The following is a 20427-nucleotide window of genomic DNA, read 5'->3' as shown; positions in this document are numbered from 1 at the left end:
CACATCTGACTTTCCCTTTACCTCCTGAGCAACCAGTAAACATTCCCCCGTTTCGAGTTTATTTGTCACGTCCTCTGCATCCATTTTGCTGTCACATGTGTTATGGTGTTCAGAGTTAGTTATAACCAATTTATTGATGTGATTATGATATGCTATAGGTCAGGCCCTATTGTGCCCTATTTGGACGGGATTAGGTTTACTGGGGGAGGTCGGGTAATGTAATTCCGTGCATGAGCACAAAACACCACATCTGTCATTTTTGTCCCGTACGAATCTGCCATGTCAGTAACTTTTACATGGCAGGAGAGTAAATCCCAGACAGAATTCCTACTGTTTTTTGGCAAACTCCAAGGTCCTCTGATAATTTGTAGCGGTGCATGGGTAAAATCACTGGGGAGGCCAAGCCCCAGTTAATTAATATGCCTTGCGATCGTGATATACAGGCCTAAAGGCCGAGACAATAAGAAGATGCAGTGGCAGAATCAATTCAACCACACCTTTGCTTTATCACAAAACCGGATAGCAACCTCTGTCCAGTGAAGTCCACAAAGCATATTTCATGTAACAGACAGTTAAATGACCTACAGCAGGGTTCGTCAGCTAGGTTTGGCCTCGGGCCAATTTTTTTCTGAACTAATAGTCGGCGGCCATTACACAATTAGCTTATAATATTAGCATAATCAATAGGCCTACACTACAAATTGAACAACATTTTTAACACATCTGATTAGTACACAATAAATTCAGTGACAATAACATAATAATTTCGATCTGATTACGCTCATAAAATCACCAAAGTCTCTATTCAATTATTATATTTATTTTTCTCTGTGTGTTGATTGGTGGGGAAAAACAGATCTACGTAGCAAGAGAATATGTTGCTCTCAAAAAGTATCAAAAGACAAGGTGAAAATCTAAGTTTCAGGGAAGAATGGACTGAGAGATGTGTTCATCTTACCATATTTCCCAATGCCAAGCCAGTGTGTCTTATTTGCAATTAAAATGTTTACAAATAATTAAATCTGACTTCATTATGAATTTAAGTATGGCACTTTCAAAGTGCCATTCCCGCCCCAGACAGAGGCCCGACGCAGAAAAATTGAAGCGTTAACTGCAAGCTACACACGCGGCTTTTTTGGCTGACATTCTTTTCACTTAAACGGGTTAAATCTGCAGTTACAAGGAAGAGGGAAAACAGTTGTGGACATGGTGGAAAAACTTGAGGCCTTTACTAGGAAGCTTGAGTAGTTCGATTTGGACTTGTCGTCTGGAAGGCTACTGCACTTCAGCACACTGAAGAAACGACAGGCAGAGGGACCAGGCCGCAGCATTGTCACAGAGGTGATGGAAGATTTCTTCAAGCAGCTGAGGGACAACTTCTCCACCAGATTTGAAGACTACAGCATGCCTGCTCAAGGATATCATTGCGTTTGTACGTGACCCTCTCCCAGTCCGCCCAGGTGGAGAATTCTCCTCCCTTGCTAAGAAAACAATACCCTCGCTGGATGAGGCCACAATTCAAACTGAGCTGATTGAAGTCCAGACATCGAGCCAAATCAGGGATGCGCTCAGGAGTGCCGAGTCCTTGTGTGTTTTGGGTGGCATGCTCAGAGGAATACAACACAATAAAGAAACTTGCATTTTATGTGCTAGCAATGTTTGGATCAACTTACACCTGCGAGTTCTCCTTTTCCTCTATGAATGCAATATATAGACTCACGACAGGAACCGGCTTTCACATAAGTCAATCGAGGACTGCCTGCGCAGCAAAATCACATCCATCTCACCCGACATCCACAAGATCGTGTTCGAGGGGAAATGCAACTTTTCCCATTGAGTAAGTAACTTAGTGGCCTATATGACTGTATTTAGTAAATACTAACATTATTGTGAGTGCTTATCCAGGGATATTTAGATCTCAAGCTTACAGTATTTTCTGTTTGTTCTGTCGTTACAGGAGCAGGCTATCCCGAGACTCCCGATACAGACACCGCTTTTTTTTTCTTTAAATTATTGTTTTATGTAGGATGCAACAGTTTTGTCCAGTTGCAATTGTAAGTAGGCCTTATACAAATAAATCCCACTTCTATTAGGCCATATATTTTGTTCTTGTGAAATATCCTGTTAAGCCTCATAGCCTACCTCAGCCAGTTAAGTTATTTTATATAGGCCTTGGCTCGGAAGAAATAGACTCCAATTAAGCCCTCTTGTTGTTTGTAAAGTCAAATTAAAATGAAGATTATTGTTGAAATGAATTACTTGACTGGTGTAGTTTTTCTGCATCTGTTGCATGGCAGGAGAGTAAATCCCAGACAGAATAAGAATAAGTTAGCTATATTTTCAGCACCAGGTGTATGGGGGCCAAATAATACAGATTTGGCTTGCGGGCTGCCAGTTGGGGAACCCTGACATAGGATGTGTCAATATATGGAAAAATGCATGTTTTACATTTTCTACCAATCCATTGGTCGAAAGAACATATTACTCTTGGTCGACCAAGATTTTCTTTTAGTCGGGGACAGCCCTAACCAAGTTGCTCCTTGAATTCACCAACCCAGTTTATAAACAAGTGTAGGAGCAACACTTTTGACTATGAAAGTTCCAGGCTGTGCCTTTAATTGATTGGGACCCTATGACTAATACTTTAGCAATAAATAAAATAAATCCTCCTTATTCTCCTAATGGTGTAAGAAAACATGTCTGTGGAGTGTGGCGTTTTACCCAGTAGAGTGAGGTTGGTCTCCAGTCTCTGTGCAGACTCCAGTAGAAGCTCCTCTCTGTTCTCTATACTGGTCTCTGCAAATGCCTGACGCTTCAACCAAACCTCATACTCCTCCTCCTCCAACACCTGTTAGCACAATGCACAAGTAAGTCACCAGTCTGTGAAAAATAATTTATTCTACTGAGGACAATCAACTATTCTAAACTATTAAGTATTTTTCCATAGACACAAATGTGAATTAATGTGATATTTAAGGTCAAAGCAAAAAAGTTTAACCACTGTAGATGTCTGTACCTTCTTAGCGATGCAGAGGGTGCGAAGGCCTTCCCTGGCGTAGTTGTCTAGGTGTTTCTGGGTTTGTTCTCTGATGTGACCCTGTCTCCCATCTGACTGCTCAGCACCTTTAGGTGACTCTGCCAGGTCCATGATGACCGAGTCTGCTCCCTTGGTGTAGACCACCACCTGGTTGGTGAGTGGGTGGCGGACCACCACAGACATCCTCTTGCGGGTGGAGTCGAAGGGCAGGATGTGGAGCAGGCGCACGGCCATGCTGCCCATCCCTGGCAGCTCCACCAGAAGGCGCTCCAGCGAGCGTCCCTGCAGGGTGCAGCGGTAGGCCCTGGCCATGTGGACCAGAGCAGCCTCATCAGGGCTCTCCGCCTCATAGATCAGTTCGTCTGCCCTAGGTTCACCGGGAGGGCCTTGGGCTCCGTTAGAGTTCTCTAGCCCACTCCAGGCCCCCGGGTTGAGGTGTAACATCTTGTCCTCTTCGCCTTTCCAAGAGCCATGCTCTCCCTCCTCCTCATACCCTTGGTCCCCATCCTCTCCAGGGGCCCCATCCAACCCTGGTTTGATACTCAGGATAGAGGCCTCAAGGTTAGGCTCCCCATCTGGCTCTGTACCCCGCTTGGTTGGGGTAGGGGAGGGGCTGGGGGTGAAGGAGGCTGCCTTGCCCCTGGCAAAGAGCCTGCGTGTGAAGCTGCGAGGGCTCTTCGTAGTGTGGGGAGGAGAGAGTGTGGAGAAGCGGGGGAGGCCGAAACGCTGGAACAGCATCTTGATGTCCTCCAGGGATTTAAGGGGGGTACAGGAGACCTCAGGCACCTGGACCTGAGAATGCAATTGACAACATCAGTTTAAATGGAATTGGCACTAATCCTGGTCAAACATATACATTTTTGTTACATTTAGCATGTGCTTTTCCCCTTTGAGGACTACACATGGACATTTTTTGGAATTAAAACATTGCAAACCCTGATGTTCTAGCAGTGTCTGAATCCTGGCTCAGGAAGGCCACCAAAAATTCTGAAATTTCCATCCCCAACTATAACATTTTCCGTCTAGATAGAACTGCCAAAGGGGGTGGAGTTGCAATCTACTGTAGAGATAGCCTGCAGAGCTCTATCATACTATCCAGGTCTGTGCCCAAACAGTTTGAGCTTCTACTTCTAAATATCCACCTTTCCAGAAATAAGTCTCTCACTGTTGCCGCTTGCTACAGACCCCCCTCAGCCCCCAGCTGTGCCCTGGACACCATATGTGAATTGATTGCCCCCCATTTATCCTCAGAGTTTGTACTGCTTGGTGACCTAAATTGGGATATGCTTAATACCCCAGCCATCCTACAATCCAAGCTAGATGCCCTCAACCTCACGCAAATTATCAACGAACCTACCAGGTACAACCCTAAATCCGTAAACATGGGTACCCTCATAGATATCATCCTGACTAACATACCCTCTAAATACACCTCAGCTGTCTTCAACCAGGATCTCAGCGATCACTGCCTTATTGCCTGCGTCCGTAACGGGTCCGCGGTCAAACGACCACCCCTCATCACTGTCAAACGCTCCCTAAAACACTTTAGCGAGGAGGCCTTCCTAATTGACCTGGCCCAGGTATCCTGGATGGATATAGATCTCATTCCGTCAGTAGAGGATGCCTGGTTGTTCCTTAAAAGTAATTTCCTCTCAATCTTAAATAAACATGCCCCATTCAAAAAATACAGAACTAAGAACCGATATAGCCCCTGGTTCTCCTCAGACTTGACTGCCCTTGACCAGCACAAAAACATCCTGTGGCGTACAGCATTAGCATCAAATAGCCCCCGCGATATGCAACTTTTCAGGGAAGTTAGGAACCAATATACACAAGCAGTCAGGAAAGCAAAGGCTAACTTTTTCAAACAGAAATTTGCATCCTGTAGCACTAACTCCAAAAAGTTTTGGGACACTGTAAAGTCCATGGAGAATAAGAGCACTTCTTCCCAGCTGCCCACTGCACTGAGGCTAGGAAACACTATCACCACCGATAAATCTACAATAAACGAGAATTTCAACAAGCATTTTGCTACAGCTGGCCATGCTTTCCATCTGGCTACCACTAACCCGGCCACCAACTCTGCACCCTCTGCTGCAACTTGCCCATGCCCCCCCCGCTTCTCCTTCACACAAATTCAGACAGCTGATGTTTTGAAAGCGCTGCAAAATCTGGACCCCTACAAATCAGCTGGGCTAGACAATCTGGACCCTTTCTTTCTAAAACTAGCCGCCGAAATTGTCGCAACCCCTATTACTAGTCTGTTCAACCTCTCTTTCATAACGTCTGAGATCCCCAGAGATTGGAAAGCTGCCGCGGTCATCCCCCTCTTCAAAGGGGGTGACACTCTAGATCCAAACTGCTACAGACCTATATCCATCCTGCCCTGCCTTTCGAAAGTATTCGAAAGCCAAGTTAACAAACAGATCATCGACCATTTCGAATACCACCGTACCTTCTCCGCTATGCAATCCGGTTTCCGAGCTGGTCACGGGTGCACTTCAGCCACGCTCAAGGTCCTAAACGATATTATAACCGCGATTGATAATAGACAGTACTGTGCAGCCGTCTTCATCGACCTGGCCAAGGCTTTCGACTCTGTCAACCACCGCATTCTTATTGGCAGACTAAATAGCCTTGGTTTCTCAAATGACTGCCTCGCCTGGTTCACCAACTACTTCTCAGATAGAGTTCAGTGTGTCAAATCGGAGGGCCTGTTGTCTGGACCTATGGCAGTCTCTATGGGGGTGCCACAGGGTTCAATTCTTGGGCCGACACTTTTCTCCGTGTATCTCAATGATGTCGCTCTTGCTGCTGGTGACTCTCAGATCCACCTCTACGCAGACGACACCATTTTGTATACATCTGGCCCTTCATTGGACACTGTGTTAACAAACCTCCAAACGAGCTTCAATGCCATACAACAATCCTTCAGTAGCCTCCAACTGCTCTTAAACACTAGTAAAACTAAATGCATGCTTTTCAATCGAACGCTGCTGGCACCCGCCCACCCGACTAGAATCACCACTCTCGACGGGTCTGACCTAGAGTATGTGGACAACTACAAATACCTAGGTGTCTGGTTAGACTGTAAACTCAACTTCCAGACTCACATAAATAATCTCCAATCCAAAGTTAAATCTAGAATCGGCTTCCTATTTCGCAACAAAGCCTCCTTCACTCATGCTGCCAAACATGCCCTCGTAAAACTGACTATCCTACCGATCCTTGACTTCGGCGATGTCATTTACAAAATAGCCTCCAACACTCTACTCAGCAAATTGGATGTAGTCTATCACAGTGCCATCCGTTTTGTCTCCAAAGCCCCATACACTACCCACCACTGTGACCTGTACGCTCTTGTTGGCTGGTCCTCACTACATGTTCGTCGTCAAACCCACTGGCTCCAGGCCATCTATAAATCACTGCTAGGCAAATCCCCGCCTTATCTTAGCTCATTGGTCACCATAGCAGCACCCACCCGTAGTCTGCGCTCCAGCAGGTATATCTCACTGGTCATTCCCAAAGCCAACACCTCCTTTGGCCGCCATTCCTTCCAGTTCTCTGCTGCCAATGACTGGAACGAATTGCAAAAATCTCTGAAGCTGGAGACTCTTATCTCCCTCAATAACTTTAAGCATCAGTTGTCAGAGCACCTTACCGATCACTGCACCTGTACACAGCCCATCTGAAATTAGCCCACCCAACTACCTCATCCCTATATTGTTATTTATTTTGCTCTTTTGCACCCCAGTATCTCTATTTGCACATAATCTCTTGCACATCTAGCATTCCAGTGTTAATACTATTGTAATTATTCTGCACTATAGCCTATTTATTGCCTTACCTCCATAACTTGCTACATTTGCACACACTGTATATATATTTTCTGTTGTATTTCTGACTTTATGTTTTTTACCCCATATGTAACTCTGTGTTGTTTTTATTTCACTACTTTGCTTTATCTTGGCCAGGTCGCAGTTGTAAATGAGAACCTGTTCTCAACTGGCTTACCTGGTTAAATAAAGGTGAAATAAAAAATAAATAAAAAAATGGTACAGACAGTGGCAAGTCAAATTCAAGGACTTTTTCAAGCACTTATATTTATTTTCAAGGACCATCAATTTGTAATAGTTCCTATTATGCAATTGTTTATAGTCGCCACCAGATGGCAGTATATCACCACAACCTCATGAAAAAAATAACTAACTTACTATATGCATCACTACCTTACAAGTTCTACTCAATAATATGTGTTTTACTACTTCCTAAGTCAGGACTGATGAATTGTAATTTGAGTAGTGATGAGCAGATCTTTGGGACATGCCTACTGGTGAACACATTTCCTATTTGCATTATTACACAATTCCAGCTTAATGACTGTATTGTATTTTTATTGGGCATTTGGGAATCTACTACTTAATAGTTACAAAAAAGCATCTTGCTTCTGACTGGCAGCTTTAATGTCGCCGGTCAGGAGAAGGGCGGGTGGGCTGTGTGAGGGCGGATGGGCTGTGTGAGGGCGGGTGGGCTGTGTGAGGGCGGGTGGGCTGTGTGAGGGCGGGTGGGCTGTGTGAGGGCTGGTGGGCTGTGTGAGGGCGGATGGGCTGTGTGAGGGCGGGTGGGCTGTGTGAGGGCGGGTGGGCTGTGTGAGGGCGGGTGGGCTGTGTGAGGAAAGCGGCATGTGAACGGCCACCAGAACAGCAGAAGCACGGCTGCCACTTGATAAAGCGGAATATCGCGAGCACCCCTTGAATGAGGCTAGAAAGCTCTGGAGAGAAAAGGTCACAATGTAGAACTGGCGCCAGAGCAGGATGCAGCGTTTTGTCTTTCCCCCTTCAGGGCTGATTCACCCATGCTCTCAATGTCAAAGTCTGACACATGTTTTGCACCTTACACAGTGTGGGTTGGTTGGGTCCAGTGATGTAGTGGTAAAAAAAAAGGTTGGTAAACTATACTGAAAAGTATAAAACGCAACATGTTAAGTAAAAGATCCCAGACATTTTCCGTACGCACAAAAGGCAGTATTGCATCTACATTTGCCCGGCATTTTAGCTATCGATGTGACGTTTGGTAGCGCCTAATCAGTCAGTTCTGTACCTGCCTGGCTGAGTGGCAACCAGAGTGCAAAACACGTGAGGAAATAAAACTCGGTAGTCTGCCTGGAAATGTATTCATAAGACCTATACATTTTTAAAATATTTTTCATATTAACATATTTGATCATTTTCTCTTCTATCATTTTAATTCAAGTATTTTTCAAGTACCAATTGAGAAAATGTCTGATTTTCAAGGTATTGCAGTACTTGAATTTCAGAGTGCCAAATTCAAGTACTTTAAGCACCTCAAGCACCTTGTGCGAACCCTGCAAACATCTACCTCCTTCTTTTATTAGGTTGAGGCTATCTTACGTACCACATGGCGGGGCTGGTTGGGTGAGGACACCACCACCGTGTTGCAGATGGCCAGAGCCATGAAGAAGTCAACAATGTAGGTGAGCTCCATACTGGCATCCCTCAGAAGGAAGAGCGGGGAGGACAGACAGTTCAGCTTCTGCACCAGGAGAGGGTCCGGGACTACATCCTTCTCCTAGAGGGAAGACAGGAAGATAGGAATTAGACATTTCATATCATGCTGTCAGTTGTGTGTGATTCAACTAATCAACTAATCACCAAGTCTTTGATTAGCTGAATCAGGTATCTTAGTGCTTGGCTAGAACAAAAACGTGCATCTTCTGAGGGGTCTCATTGCGAATGGATTAAGAAACACTGGGTGTATGAATCTCACCATGGGGCTGCTGAAGGCGCTGTGTCGGGGCAGTATGGGGCTGGGGGACTCTTCTCCCTCCCCCTCAGAGTGGCCTGTCAGTGTGTGCAGGGACACAGAGCTGCGGTTGCAGCTGAGTGACTTGCAGCTCAGGGACTTGGCGCTGGCACGTGACTTGAGCGTGTGGGAGCGACCCTTCGCCTCATCCTTCTCCTGCTCGTACACTTCAAGCCTCCGCGCTGCCCGAAAGATAGACAGGGAGGGATGAAAGACATTTTTAAATAAATTGTACAAAATCCTTAGTGTCAGGGTATCATAGGAGGCAGGTAGCCTAGCGGTTAGAGCCAATCTCCGAGGGTGTTTCAGGACAAATATAAGCACCCACCCAAAGTATTATTCTTTTCAAACATTCACAATACTATATCACTCATGAGTAGGGTTGCAAAGCTACCGTTAATTTACAGAAGTTACCGGAATCTTCAGTAATTTTGGTAATTAACAGAAACTCTATGGCAATTTATCGTAACTTTGGTATATATATATATATATATATATATATATATATATATATATATATATATATACACACACACTATTCATTTATTATATCTGTGTCCATATTGTCCATGAGTTTCTATTAAATAGACCATATGGTTCAAGAGAAAATAGCCTAATTAATGAAAAATCATCTAATCAATCAAGTTTGTAAAATAAATATAAAGGAATGCCATGCTGAAACCCTCATATTAAACACCAATGGTATTCACTAAGTTAATGGTATATATTTAGCAATGTTTTACAGCTTTCTCATATTTTATTTCAAAATATATATATTAAAAAATCATATATTTTAGAGGGCCAGAGATGATTACAGACACCTGTGATAAGCTGAAGTACCCAAAAGGGCCACTAGATGTCTAAAATCCTTGAAAGATACCAAGATTCTGGTAGTTTACTGGTAAACTTTGAAATGTTCCAGTAATATACCCTCCCTTTGCAACCCTACTCATGAGTGCCCCTTGTGGAAAACGTTGTGTTGTGTAGAAAAATGCACTTTGACTTCTCACCATTTTCCTCGTGGGGGTACTCCACCCCAGCAATGGTGCAGCGCCGGAACACCATCTTGTTCTCCGTCAGCGTGCCAGTCTTGTCTGAGAACACATACTGAATCTGACCCAGGTCCTCTGTGATGTTCAGGGCCCGACACTGGATCCTGGAGTCCAGGTACTCATTATAGAAGTCTATGTCGTTCTGGATGAAGAAGATTTGACCCAGTTTGACGATCTCGATGGACACATACAGGGAGATAGGGATGAGCACCTGCCGAGGAGAGAATGGAATTTAATTAATAATTAATTAATAAATAATTTAGCATCATGAATTTAGCATATTAACACAAGGTTTTAAGACATTTAGTGCGCTACCTACCTGTAAAACTATGATCATGGTCCAGAACAGGTAGAAGCCAGACAGGGCAGGAGACGTGGTGTCAGGGATCAGAAAGGAAGCTTCCTTCTGGTTCCTGAGCCAGAGACCATGGCCTGCGGAACACAAAGAATGATACGAACGTGGTCAAAATACTTGTTTACAGCAACGCTATAGCTGTGGTAAAACAGCAAAGACCAAGAACTGTGTGGTAGGACATGATAAGCAGTGTGTTCATATAGATTTGGTCAGCAACCACATACAGCTGTGGTCAGTTAAATTGAGCAGCAATACAGACCTACTGTATAGCTGCGGTCAGACACATGTTTTCATATAGATGTGGTCAGTTATATTGATCAGAACGGACCTATAGCCGCGGTCAGACACATGATGACCAGCAGGACAACGCTCCACAGCACGTCCACATTCAGCCTGCGCTCCAGTTTACTGCGTTTATACCTCGGTCCACTGTTGTTCTTCATGGCTTTGGTCTCGTGACCTGCGTTCAAGATCACACAACACAACCATGGCTATATACATGTAAATGTACATGTATGTGTGCTTTTACAGCAGACCTGGGTCAAAATGCCCTATTTGTTTGTGGGTGACGAATAAACATGCAGAGGTGGTAATACCCTTACGGCATAACCCTACATATAATTCTACAACAACAACAGAGAAATCCTTTACAATAAAATTGCATAGGCATTGAAATGCAGTGCACAAGACGTCAGAGGTTGATTCTACACTGTATCACAATAGCCTTCATTTTTGCTTCTGGAAATGAAGGAAAAAGAGATGAATGTCATATATAGAAAGCCATTGATGGTACCAGAGCTGATGTAACTCTATACCTGTATGGATTTTGTAGTAAAATAATAATGGAAGCAGAAACCTTGTGCCTGAGCAGACAGACTGGTTTAGCCTGCAGGGTTGTAGTCAGACCTGCCTGACTGTGTCTAGTGGGGACAAGGCATAAAGGAGCTGGAGGCAGGCCACACTCCTAGCAGTCAACTGATATAGACTATGGGGGCAGGACAATGTGGTAGTTCTCTCAACAGCCATTCCATAAAGGTGGCATTATATAGGCTTTATGACAGAAGATTCAGGTTGAGTGTTATTGAGCACACTAGAGGCAGATTAATCTCTAACCAGCATAGTCTGTTACCAGAGGTCCCAGAGTGGTGTGGCGTAAAAACAATTCTGGGGCCCGTAGTTTTTCCTGATCTGGTAACCTAACCAGATAAAACTCTGGACCTTATACGGTATAAAAATATTTAATATGGGCTATGATGGGACCAGAGTTTTTCTAATCACATCACATGGTTTTAAAAAACTCCTGGAAAAACTCCTGGCCTTGGGGAGGATGAAAACCCTGTAAAACTGCAGAAACCATGAATTATATTTTAAAGAAGTACTAGGGGTTTTCCTCTACACAGACACACAGAAAGCAACATGATTGGACAATAAAACTCACAGGGCTGAGCATGCTTTATGCAGGTTTGCATCATCTAGTCTTGCCCTATGCAACTGTAGGCCTAATTCAAAATGAACTCACAGTCTATGTCAGCTATTGTGTTTATTGATTCATTCTAGTTAATAATTTTGGATTAGATAGGTAGCCTGGTCAGCAAAAGTTTCAATATAAACCACATTTGATCCCATTCACATTTTCTGACAAAGAAATGGGCTATAAATACACAAAGTTACCGCTTCGTTTAGCCTGGCCAGAGAGACAGGGTGCATAGTAGGCTAGACTATGCAGCTGTTGTTGTTAGTAGCCTACAGTTGATCAGACTGACAAATAGTATAGTTTCCATGCAATACCGCATGTCAGATCACTAATGTTTTGGTGTATAGGCTGCTAACTTTATGTACGAGTTTTTGTTTGTGTCTGTCAGGAAATATGTGTTATCACGCTTGCTAAATAAATACCGGAGTATAGTTGTGAGCGCACTTTGTGCGTTGTACCCAGCACGCAAGAGCTGTGATTTCAGTGAATCCGATTGGTCAAGACACGCAAAGAGCCTGAAGTAGCACTCCGATATGAAGGACAACATTTTTGCAAGAGTTGACAAATCATGAGGCAAATTGGTCTAAAAACAGCACTTGATATATTTTATTAAACTAAACCAAAAGTGCTAAATTGCCATAGTCCTGCTGGTTGCCCAGGTAATAACTTGAAATATGAGGAAAACCAGCTGTGGACACCCGGTTGGATAATGGGATACACCAAACGCCAGCATGAGCTAGACCTGGGGAAAGAGGATTATTTCACCCTCTTACCTGCATAGACCACGATGCCTATGACGGTCTCTGTGTTGCGGATGGTGCAGCTTCTCAGGAGGAGGTTGTTGTTGTGTAAGCCCACACGAGCCTTACTGGGGTACTCCCTGTAGGAAACAAATATGTAAGTTACCTTGCCTTTCAAAAGTTCATAACATTAAGTCTGTCTCCATACAGTGTCTGTAGTGAATAAAACCAGACTCACATGTAACCTCGGAACCGGCTGAGGTCGTTGTTGGGGTTCTCACATTCAATGTAGCTGTGGAAGTTCTCTGGAGTCAACTCAGAACCCTGAAACAGATGACATACACACTAAATATTTCTGTAGTCATTTTCCCACTAGACCCAAGGATAATATTTGACCTAATCCCTATTGATGTTCTTCTTACTTACACCATACCTTTATGGGATGTGTACAGGTTTTTACATGGATATACAGTACAGTTGCGTAATGCAGGTAAATTACAGCCTCGTGTCATGTTTTATCAAGCTTTTTATTGATTATTGTACCACTCCACCTTTAGCTGTACAATAAACGGCAGTGTTTTGTTTAGGCAGGGCGAGCTGCCCCGTCTCTTGCACGCTTGCTTTAAGACTTAAGCCTCAAGTATTTCAAACACTGAAGTGCCATCATGACAATTAATGATAACAGCATGTTGAAACCAATCAGAGCCACATACCTGTTGTGGCAGGTCTCTGACAACTTGTCTCTGTTTGAGGTTGGTCTCCCCGTCCAGGTTGGCCGTCTCGATGTAGCAGACACCGTGGGGGTCAGAGGAGTACAGCAGCAGCATGTCTGCAGGGATGATCTCATTACAGGACAGACGGACAAAGTCCCCCACATGGACATCCTGCCAACACTGGTCCACATACATCTGCTGTTTCCTATGGTAAAAAAGACCACAAGATAACCTGTTAACTGCTTGAGGGCAATGAGAGTGGGACCATGTGTGTACTATCAAATATAACGAAAGCCTGAAGACCCTCTGTGGTTATGGTTAAAACGTTGCTAACAATACCACAAATGACAACTAAATAACAGTTTCACACATACGAACAGTATTCACACAAGCAAAGGAACATGTCTCTCTAAACAACCATTGAACGTTCCTAAACACAGACATGGTAACATATTTTACACATTGTAAATACTCCAGAAAACACCATTAACCCTGCACTTTCTCTGTCTACATTTCGGTCAGTGACCTGTGTTTGGGTACACAGCAACATGCACAAGATGGAACCATGCCAACTGTAAGGTAGGGTGGGTGTTAAGAAACAAGTCTTCAAATCAATCAGAGGGCGTGAGTGTAAGGCTTCTCAAACACACAATGTTCAGCCAAGGCAGCTATGAGCCACAGTGTGTGAATACACCTCAAGGTTAATCATTTATCTTACTGTCCACCACCCACAGGCCGCAACAGGCGGCCTGTGGGCCAAAATCGGGCCGCAAGTGATTTTCTTTGGCCCCTAAAGTACTTAGTTTTTGGTCAAAAAAGACTAAAATCACCAGGAATTCAGCTAAAAATGAGAAGTTTAATTTAGAAAATCTATTCCCAAGTATTCCCACAAATACAAAAAGAGACGTGATTGTGTATCAATGTAATCAAGGTACGAAATTATTATTTTCAAATACAACCTCTTTTTGGGCTTAGTTGTGCTCAATTTGCAGTGTACAAATGATTATAATGATGTACCATCCGCTCCAACACAAATCGTCCCGCGGCAGAATCTAGTTGCCTACCCCTGCCCTAGGGATTGTCTGGCCTCATTAAGCTATGAACAATGTAGACCTGGGAGGAAGAACCAACAGGCTACCTCCACCTCTCACTCCTAGACTCTGGAAAAGGGGATAGATTTAAGCAACCCCATCCTGAGCAAAATAGATTATGATAAAGAAACTTCAACAAGTGAGGACATAGCCATTGAACAATGAATGTCTCTTGTCAAGGCATTGTGCAGAGAGATATGAGAGGAATTGAGTGAGATGTGTGTGTGTCCATCTCTAACATGGCACAACAATGTTTTAAAACCACAGATCGTATCATTTAACCCCTTGTAATTAGAGATTATGTCAACTTGTCCTACTTTCAGTTCAGCATATACAGTGCATTCGGAAAGAATTCAGACCCCTTGACTTTTTCCAAATGTTGTTATGTTACGGCCTTATTCTAAAATGGATTAAATTGTTTATTTCCCTCATCAATCTACACACAATACCCCATAATGACAAAGCAAAAACACGTTTTACATAAGTATTCAGAACCTTTACTCAGTACTTTGTTGAAGCACCTTTGACAGCGATTACAGCCTCGAATCTTCTTGGGTATGGCGCTACAAGCTTGGCACACCTGTATTTGGGGAGTTTCTCCAATTCTTCTCTGCAGATCCTTGCAAGCTCTGTCAGGTTGGATGGGGAGTGTTGCTGCACAGCTATTTTCAGGTCTCTCCAGAGATGTTCGATCGGGTTCAAGTCTGGGCTCTGGCTGGGCCACTCAAGGACATTCAGAGACTTGTCCGAAGCCACTCCTGCATTGTCTTGGCTGTGTGCTTAGGGTCGTTGTCCTGTTGGAAGGTGAACCTTCGCCCCAGTCTGAGGTCCTGAGCGCTCTGGAGCAGGTTTTCATCTAGGATCTCTGAACTTTGCTCCGTTCATCTTTCCCTCGATCCTGACTAGTCTCCCAGCCCCTGCCGCTGAAAAACATCCCCACAGCATGATGCTGCCACCACCGTGCTTCACCGTAGGGATGGTGCCAGGTTTCCTCCAAACGTGACGTTTGGCATTCAGGCCAAAGAGTTCTATCTTGGTTTCATCAGACCAGAGAGTCTTGTTTCTCATGGTCTGAGAGTCTTTAGGTGCCTTTTGGCAAACTCCAAGCGGGCTGTCATGTGCCTTTTACTGAGGAGTGGCTTCCGTCTGGCCACTCTACCATAAAGGCATGATTGGTGGAGTGCTGCAGAGATGGTTGTCCTTCTGGAAGGTTCTCCCATCTCCACAGAGGAACTCTGGAGCTCTGTCAGAGTGACCATCGGGTTCTTGGTCACCTCCCTGACCAAGGCCCTTCTCGACCCGATTGCTCAGTTTGCCGGGCGGCCAGCTCTAGGAAGAGTCTTAGTGGTTCCAAACTTATTATATTTAAGAATGATGGAGGCCAGTGTGTTCTTGGGGACCTTCAATGCTGCAGACATTTTTTGGTACCCTTCCCCAGATCTGTGCCTCGACACAATACTGTCTCAGAGCTCTACAGACAATTCCTTTGACCTCATGGCTTGGTTTTTGCTCTGACATGCACTGTCAACTGTGGGACCTTATATAGACAGGTGTGTGCCTTTCTAAATCATGTCCAATCAATTGAATTTACCACAGGTGTACTCCAATCAAGTTGTAGAAACATCTCAAGGATGATCAATGGAAACAGGATGCACCTGAGCTCCACTTCGAGTCTCATAGCAAAGGGTCTGAATACTTATGTAAATAAGGTATTTCAGTTTTTTATTTTTAATACATTTGCAAACAAATTCTAAAAACCTGTTTTCACTTTGTCACTATGGGGTATTGTGTGTCTATATTGATGAGGGAAAAAAATAAATGTATTAATTTTTGAATAAGGCTGTAACGTAACAAAATGTGGAAAAAGTCAAGGGGTCTGAATACTTTCCGAAGGCACTGTCCCTGCTCTAGTTTGCATGCTAGTCAGTTTGATGGCACCATATACAACCCTAGTAAGTATAAAGAAGAAGCTGCAGACCTACAGGTCTGTACGTTTTGTTTACATGTTAAAGTAAACTCAGCAAAAAAAGAAACGTCCTCTCACTGTCAACTGCGTTTATTTTCAGCAAACTTAACATGTGTAAATATTTGTATGAACATAACAAGATTCAACAACTGAGAAATAAAATGTGTCCCTGAACGAAGGGTGGGTCAAAATCAAAAGTAACAGTCAGTATCTGGTGTGGCCACCAGCTGCATTAAGTACTGCAGTGCATCTCCTCCTCATGGACTGCACCAGATTTGCCAGTTCTTGCTGTGAGATGTTTGATGTTACCCCACTCTTCCACCAAGGCACCTGCAAGTTCCCGGACATTTCTGGGGGGAATGGCCCTAGCCCTCACCCTCTGATCCAGGTCCCAGATGTGCTCAATGGGATAGAGATCCGGGCTCTTCGCTGGCCATGACAGAACACTGACATTCCTGTCTTGCAGGAAATCACGCACAGAACGAGCAGTATGGCGAGTGGCATTGTCATGCTGGAGGGTCATATCAGGATGAGCCTGCAGGAAGGGTACCACATGAGGGAGGAGGATGTATTCCCTGTAGCGCACAGCGTTGAGATTGCCTGCAATGACAACAAGCTTAGTCCGATGATGCTGTGACATACCGCCCCAGACCATGACGGACCCTCCACTTCCAAATCGATCCCGCTCCAGAGTACAGGCCTCAGTGTAACGCTCATTCCTTTGACAATAAACGCGAATCCGACAATCACTCCTGGTAAAACAAAACCACGACTCGTCAGTGAAGAGCACTTTTTGCCAGGGATTGAGGGATTATACGTTCCTGGTGTAACTTGGGCAGTTGTTGTTGCCATCCTGTACCTGTCCCGCAGGTGTGATGTTCGGATGTGCCGATCCTGTGCAGGTGTTGTTACACATGGTCTGCCACTGCGAGGACGATCAGCTGTCCGCCCTGTCCGCCCTGTCTCCCTGTAGCGCTGTCTTAGGCGTCTCACAGTACGGACATTGCAATTTATTGCCCTGGCTACATCTGCAGTCCTCATGCCTCCTTGCAGCATGCCTAAGGCACGTTCACACAGATGAGCAGGGACCCTGGGCATCTTTCTTTTGGTGTTTTTCAGAGTCAGTAGAAAGGCCTCTTTAGTGTCCTAAGTTTTCATAACTGTGACCTTAATTGCCTACCGTCTGTAAGCTGTTAGTGTCTTAACGACCGTTCCACAGGTGCATGTTCATTCATTGTTTATGGTTCATTGAACAAGCATGGGAAACAGTGTTTAAACCCTTTACAATGAAGATCTGTGAAGTTATTTGGATTTGTACGTATTATCTTTGAAAGACAGGGTCCTGAAAAAGGGACGTTTCTTTTTTTGCTGAGTTGAGTTGTCACATATAATTACCAGTCAGTTTGTTAACCTGTTATCTCACACTTATCAATGCTTTGTAATAATCCCAGACTAGTATGTTAATATAGCTATCAGAATGTCGACCTGTAAACAGATCTCGTGCTTAAACCAGGACATTTCAAACCATTTTTCAGTCAGTTTACCCCATATAAGCAGTACTAATTCCATTTGAATTCCATTTGCTCCCATTCAGAGATAACAAACAAACCTTTGCTCCACCAAAATCTACACTGAGTGTATTTACCTGCTGTAAACCTCACAGACCAGTCCGTTGATGAACTTGTCCGACTTGTGTCTCCTGTAGTCTTCCCAAAGATCCTTTACTGCCGTCACTGCCAGCACCAGGAGAATGGGAATAATGCTGATTTCCGGCTGGAAGGCATTGACCACTGGAACAAAGTTCAGAGCTGCCAGGAATATGAAATAGATATTGGCAAAGCGGTGGAGTTGTTCGAACAGGTTCTTGGGGATAAAAGAGAGGAAGGAGTACTTGGTGGTGGTCACCTTGTTGCTGCTGTATGACTTGAGGACTTCTGTCAGCTCTTCATCCACTGTGAGGGAGGATACCACCGTCCTCCTCTTCCTCCCCAGTCGGTCCTTCAGACTGGAACTTTGTCCTCGGACCGGCCGCTCCAAGCTGTACATGACTCCTAAGCCCAGTGAAAGACTCCACCAGTTAAATTCCAGAGGGTTTACTCATTGGTGACCTTGATTCAAATCCAAGCCGACCCTTGTATCGCTCTTCGGCATTTCCAGCCACTCGTGACCGACCGAGCTCTGCCTCTAGATTCACATGCCCACTCTGTTTTACTGTCATCATCTATCATGATCCAGGACATTGAGTTGCCAGGGTGAAGTTTAGATAGAGGAAAATATAGCTACTTTGCAGAGGAGAGCTTAAGTTCTTCCATGGTGTAGAGTTTCTTTACGGCACTACACCTCGCTGCCTTAGAGACCAATAGAGCCACTCCTCCACACTTCTTCATGTCATAAACAAACAACTCAAAGTTGAACTTTTATGACTTCCTATGAATATGGATTGTGAAACCCTGGACAGCACAAAGGAATGGGTAAATGAGCAACCCACTAGATTATCTGTGCTGTACGTATGGTGCTCTTTATACTACATACAGTCACACAGACAACTGAATCTACAATAATCAACATCTAATCCAGTGTAAGGATCACCTGTCCTCAGCTTCAGGCTCTCTCTAGGAAATGTGTTCATGTTTGGTATGCTAATGGTAATACAGAACTGTAGGCTGTATCATGTAAACCCTACAACTCATCCAGAATGCCGCAGCCCGTCTGGTGTTCAACCTTCCCAAGTTCTCTCACGTCACCCCGCTCCTCCGCACACTCCACTGGCTTCCAGTTGAAGCTCGCATCTGTTACAAGACCATGGTGCTTGCCTATGGAGCTGTGAGGGGAACGGCACCTCCGTACCTTCAGGCTCTGATCAGTCCCTACACCCAAACGAGGGCATTGCGTTCATCCACCTCTGGCCTGCTGGCTCCCCTTCCTCTGCGGAAGCATAGTTCCCGCTCAGCCCAGTCAAAACTGTTCGCTGCTCTGGCACCCCAATGGTGGAACAAGCTCCCTCACGACGCCAGGACAGCAGAGTCACTCACCACCTTCCGGAGACATTTGAAACCCCACCTCTTTAAGGAACACCTGGGATAGGATAAAGTAATCCTTCTACCCCCCCCCCCAAAAAAAAAAAAAAAAAAAAAAATTGTAAAGTGGTTATGACGTAAATGTAAATGTAAATGTAAATTGCTACTTCACCTTTGATCCTACTGTTACAGGAAGTCCCAGTACGCAATTCATGGGACTTTTTTCCATCCTCTCTCCTCCATTACCCAGAAACCGATAAGTGGTCAAGGAGATGTCAATTTGTTAGCTACCTTTCATTGAGGATAGTCATGTGTATCCTACCCGAGTCCTTCTAAATCTGTCACACCCCCTTTGAATCAGCTTTTGTTTTGTCAGAGGAGAAAAACATGCACACATTCAAAAACATATTGTTTTATCTATAAAATGTGGAGAAAGAGAGTAATTTCATACAAGCACATTTCGTTCATGTTTCCTCTCCTCGCCGCCTCTTCTCGATTACCCTTGACCTTTTTCAAATGGAGGCGAGAGAGGACAGAGAGAGGACGCAGGAGTTGAGCAAATTCAATTGCGAAAAGGCCATGGTGCTTTGGTGCTGATTAACACAGAGGACTGTGGGATATGAAGTTTGTGTTCAAGATGTTTTAAGACCTTCAATTTGAATACTAGCCATCATAAAATCAATACACCCATGTTGTAATGCTGTAATGTATCTGGTAACTAAGAACATTGTATAAGAACAGTGTTACACAAGAGTAATAATTACCATGTCTTATTCCACTTGTGTATTGTGTAATAACAAAAAATGCTAAACTCCATAACTATGTGTGAAATAGTCTGTAACAACACGGTGACTGTTGTTGATCTATTCCCTTATAAACAATAAACCCTGGCCATTACTGTCCAGCCTGCCCACTCACCCGCTGTACACTGTGGCGATGTTGTTGTTGACTTTCTGGTCAAATCGGTAGCGGCGGTAGTCCTCCAGGGCATCCTTGATGGCAATGACAATGAGCACCACTACCAGGGGAATCATGGTGATCTCCTTCTGAAAGGCCTCCACCACTGGGATCCAGTTCAGCATCACCAGGAACAGGAAGTACAGGTTGGCCACCCTGAGGAGGAGGGTCAAAAGGGGTTTGATAAATCCCACATCGACCC

The 20427-nt window shown here is 44.4% G+C and overlaps 1 protein-coding gene across 3 annotated transcripts in view; it reads right to left on the bottom strand.

Moving 5' to 3' along the window:
* LOC311102828 (phospholipid-transporting ATPase VD-like) overlaps nucleotides 1-20427 on the bottom strand; it is a 34664-nt gene that overhangs the window by 9237 nt on the left and 5000 nt on the right. For 2 of the 3 annotated variants that reach the window (XM_084144258.1, XM_084144259.1), the window contains exons 3-13: nucleotides 20187-20381; nucleotides 13195-13399; nucleotides 12720-12805; nucleotides 12515-12621; nucleotides 10596-10727; nucleotides 10232-10344; nucleotides 9871-10123; nucleotides 8825-9042; nucleotides 8453-8626; nucleotides 3017-3829; nucleotides 2722-2848 (exon numbers count right to left, since the gene is read on the bottom strand). In XM_084144258.1, the coding sequence (XP_084000384.1) occupies nucleotides 2722-2848; nucleotides 3017-3829; nucleotides 8453-8626; nucleotides 8825-9042; nucleotides 9871-10123; nucleotides 10232-10344; nucleotides 10596-10727; nucleotides 12515-12621; nucleotides 12720-12805; nucleotides 13195-13399; nucleotides 20187-20381 (2423 nt within the window). The remainder of the gene's footprint in view (nucleotides 1-2721; nucleotides 2849-3016; nucleotides 3830-8452; nucleotides 8627-8824; nucleotides 9043-9870; nucleotides 10124-10231; nucleotides 10345-10595; nucleotides 10728-12514; nucleotides 12622-12719; nucleotides 12806-13194; nucleotides 13400-20186; nucleotides 20382-20427) is intronic. The other variant, XM_084144260.1, reaches the window with a different exon arrangement.

This window comes from Coregonus lavaretus (genome assembly GCF_964263955.1).
Source record: "Coregonus lavaretus genome assembly, chromosome: 27".
In the NCBI taxonomy this organism is placed as follows: domain Eukaryota; kingdom Metazoa; phylum Chordata; class Actinopteri; order Salmoniformes; family Salmonidae; genus Coregonus; species Coregonus lavaretus.
Note: the sequence above shows the minus strand (reverse complement) of the source record. Positions and strands in the feature narration are given on the sequence as shown.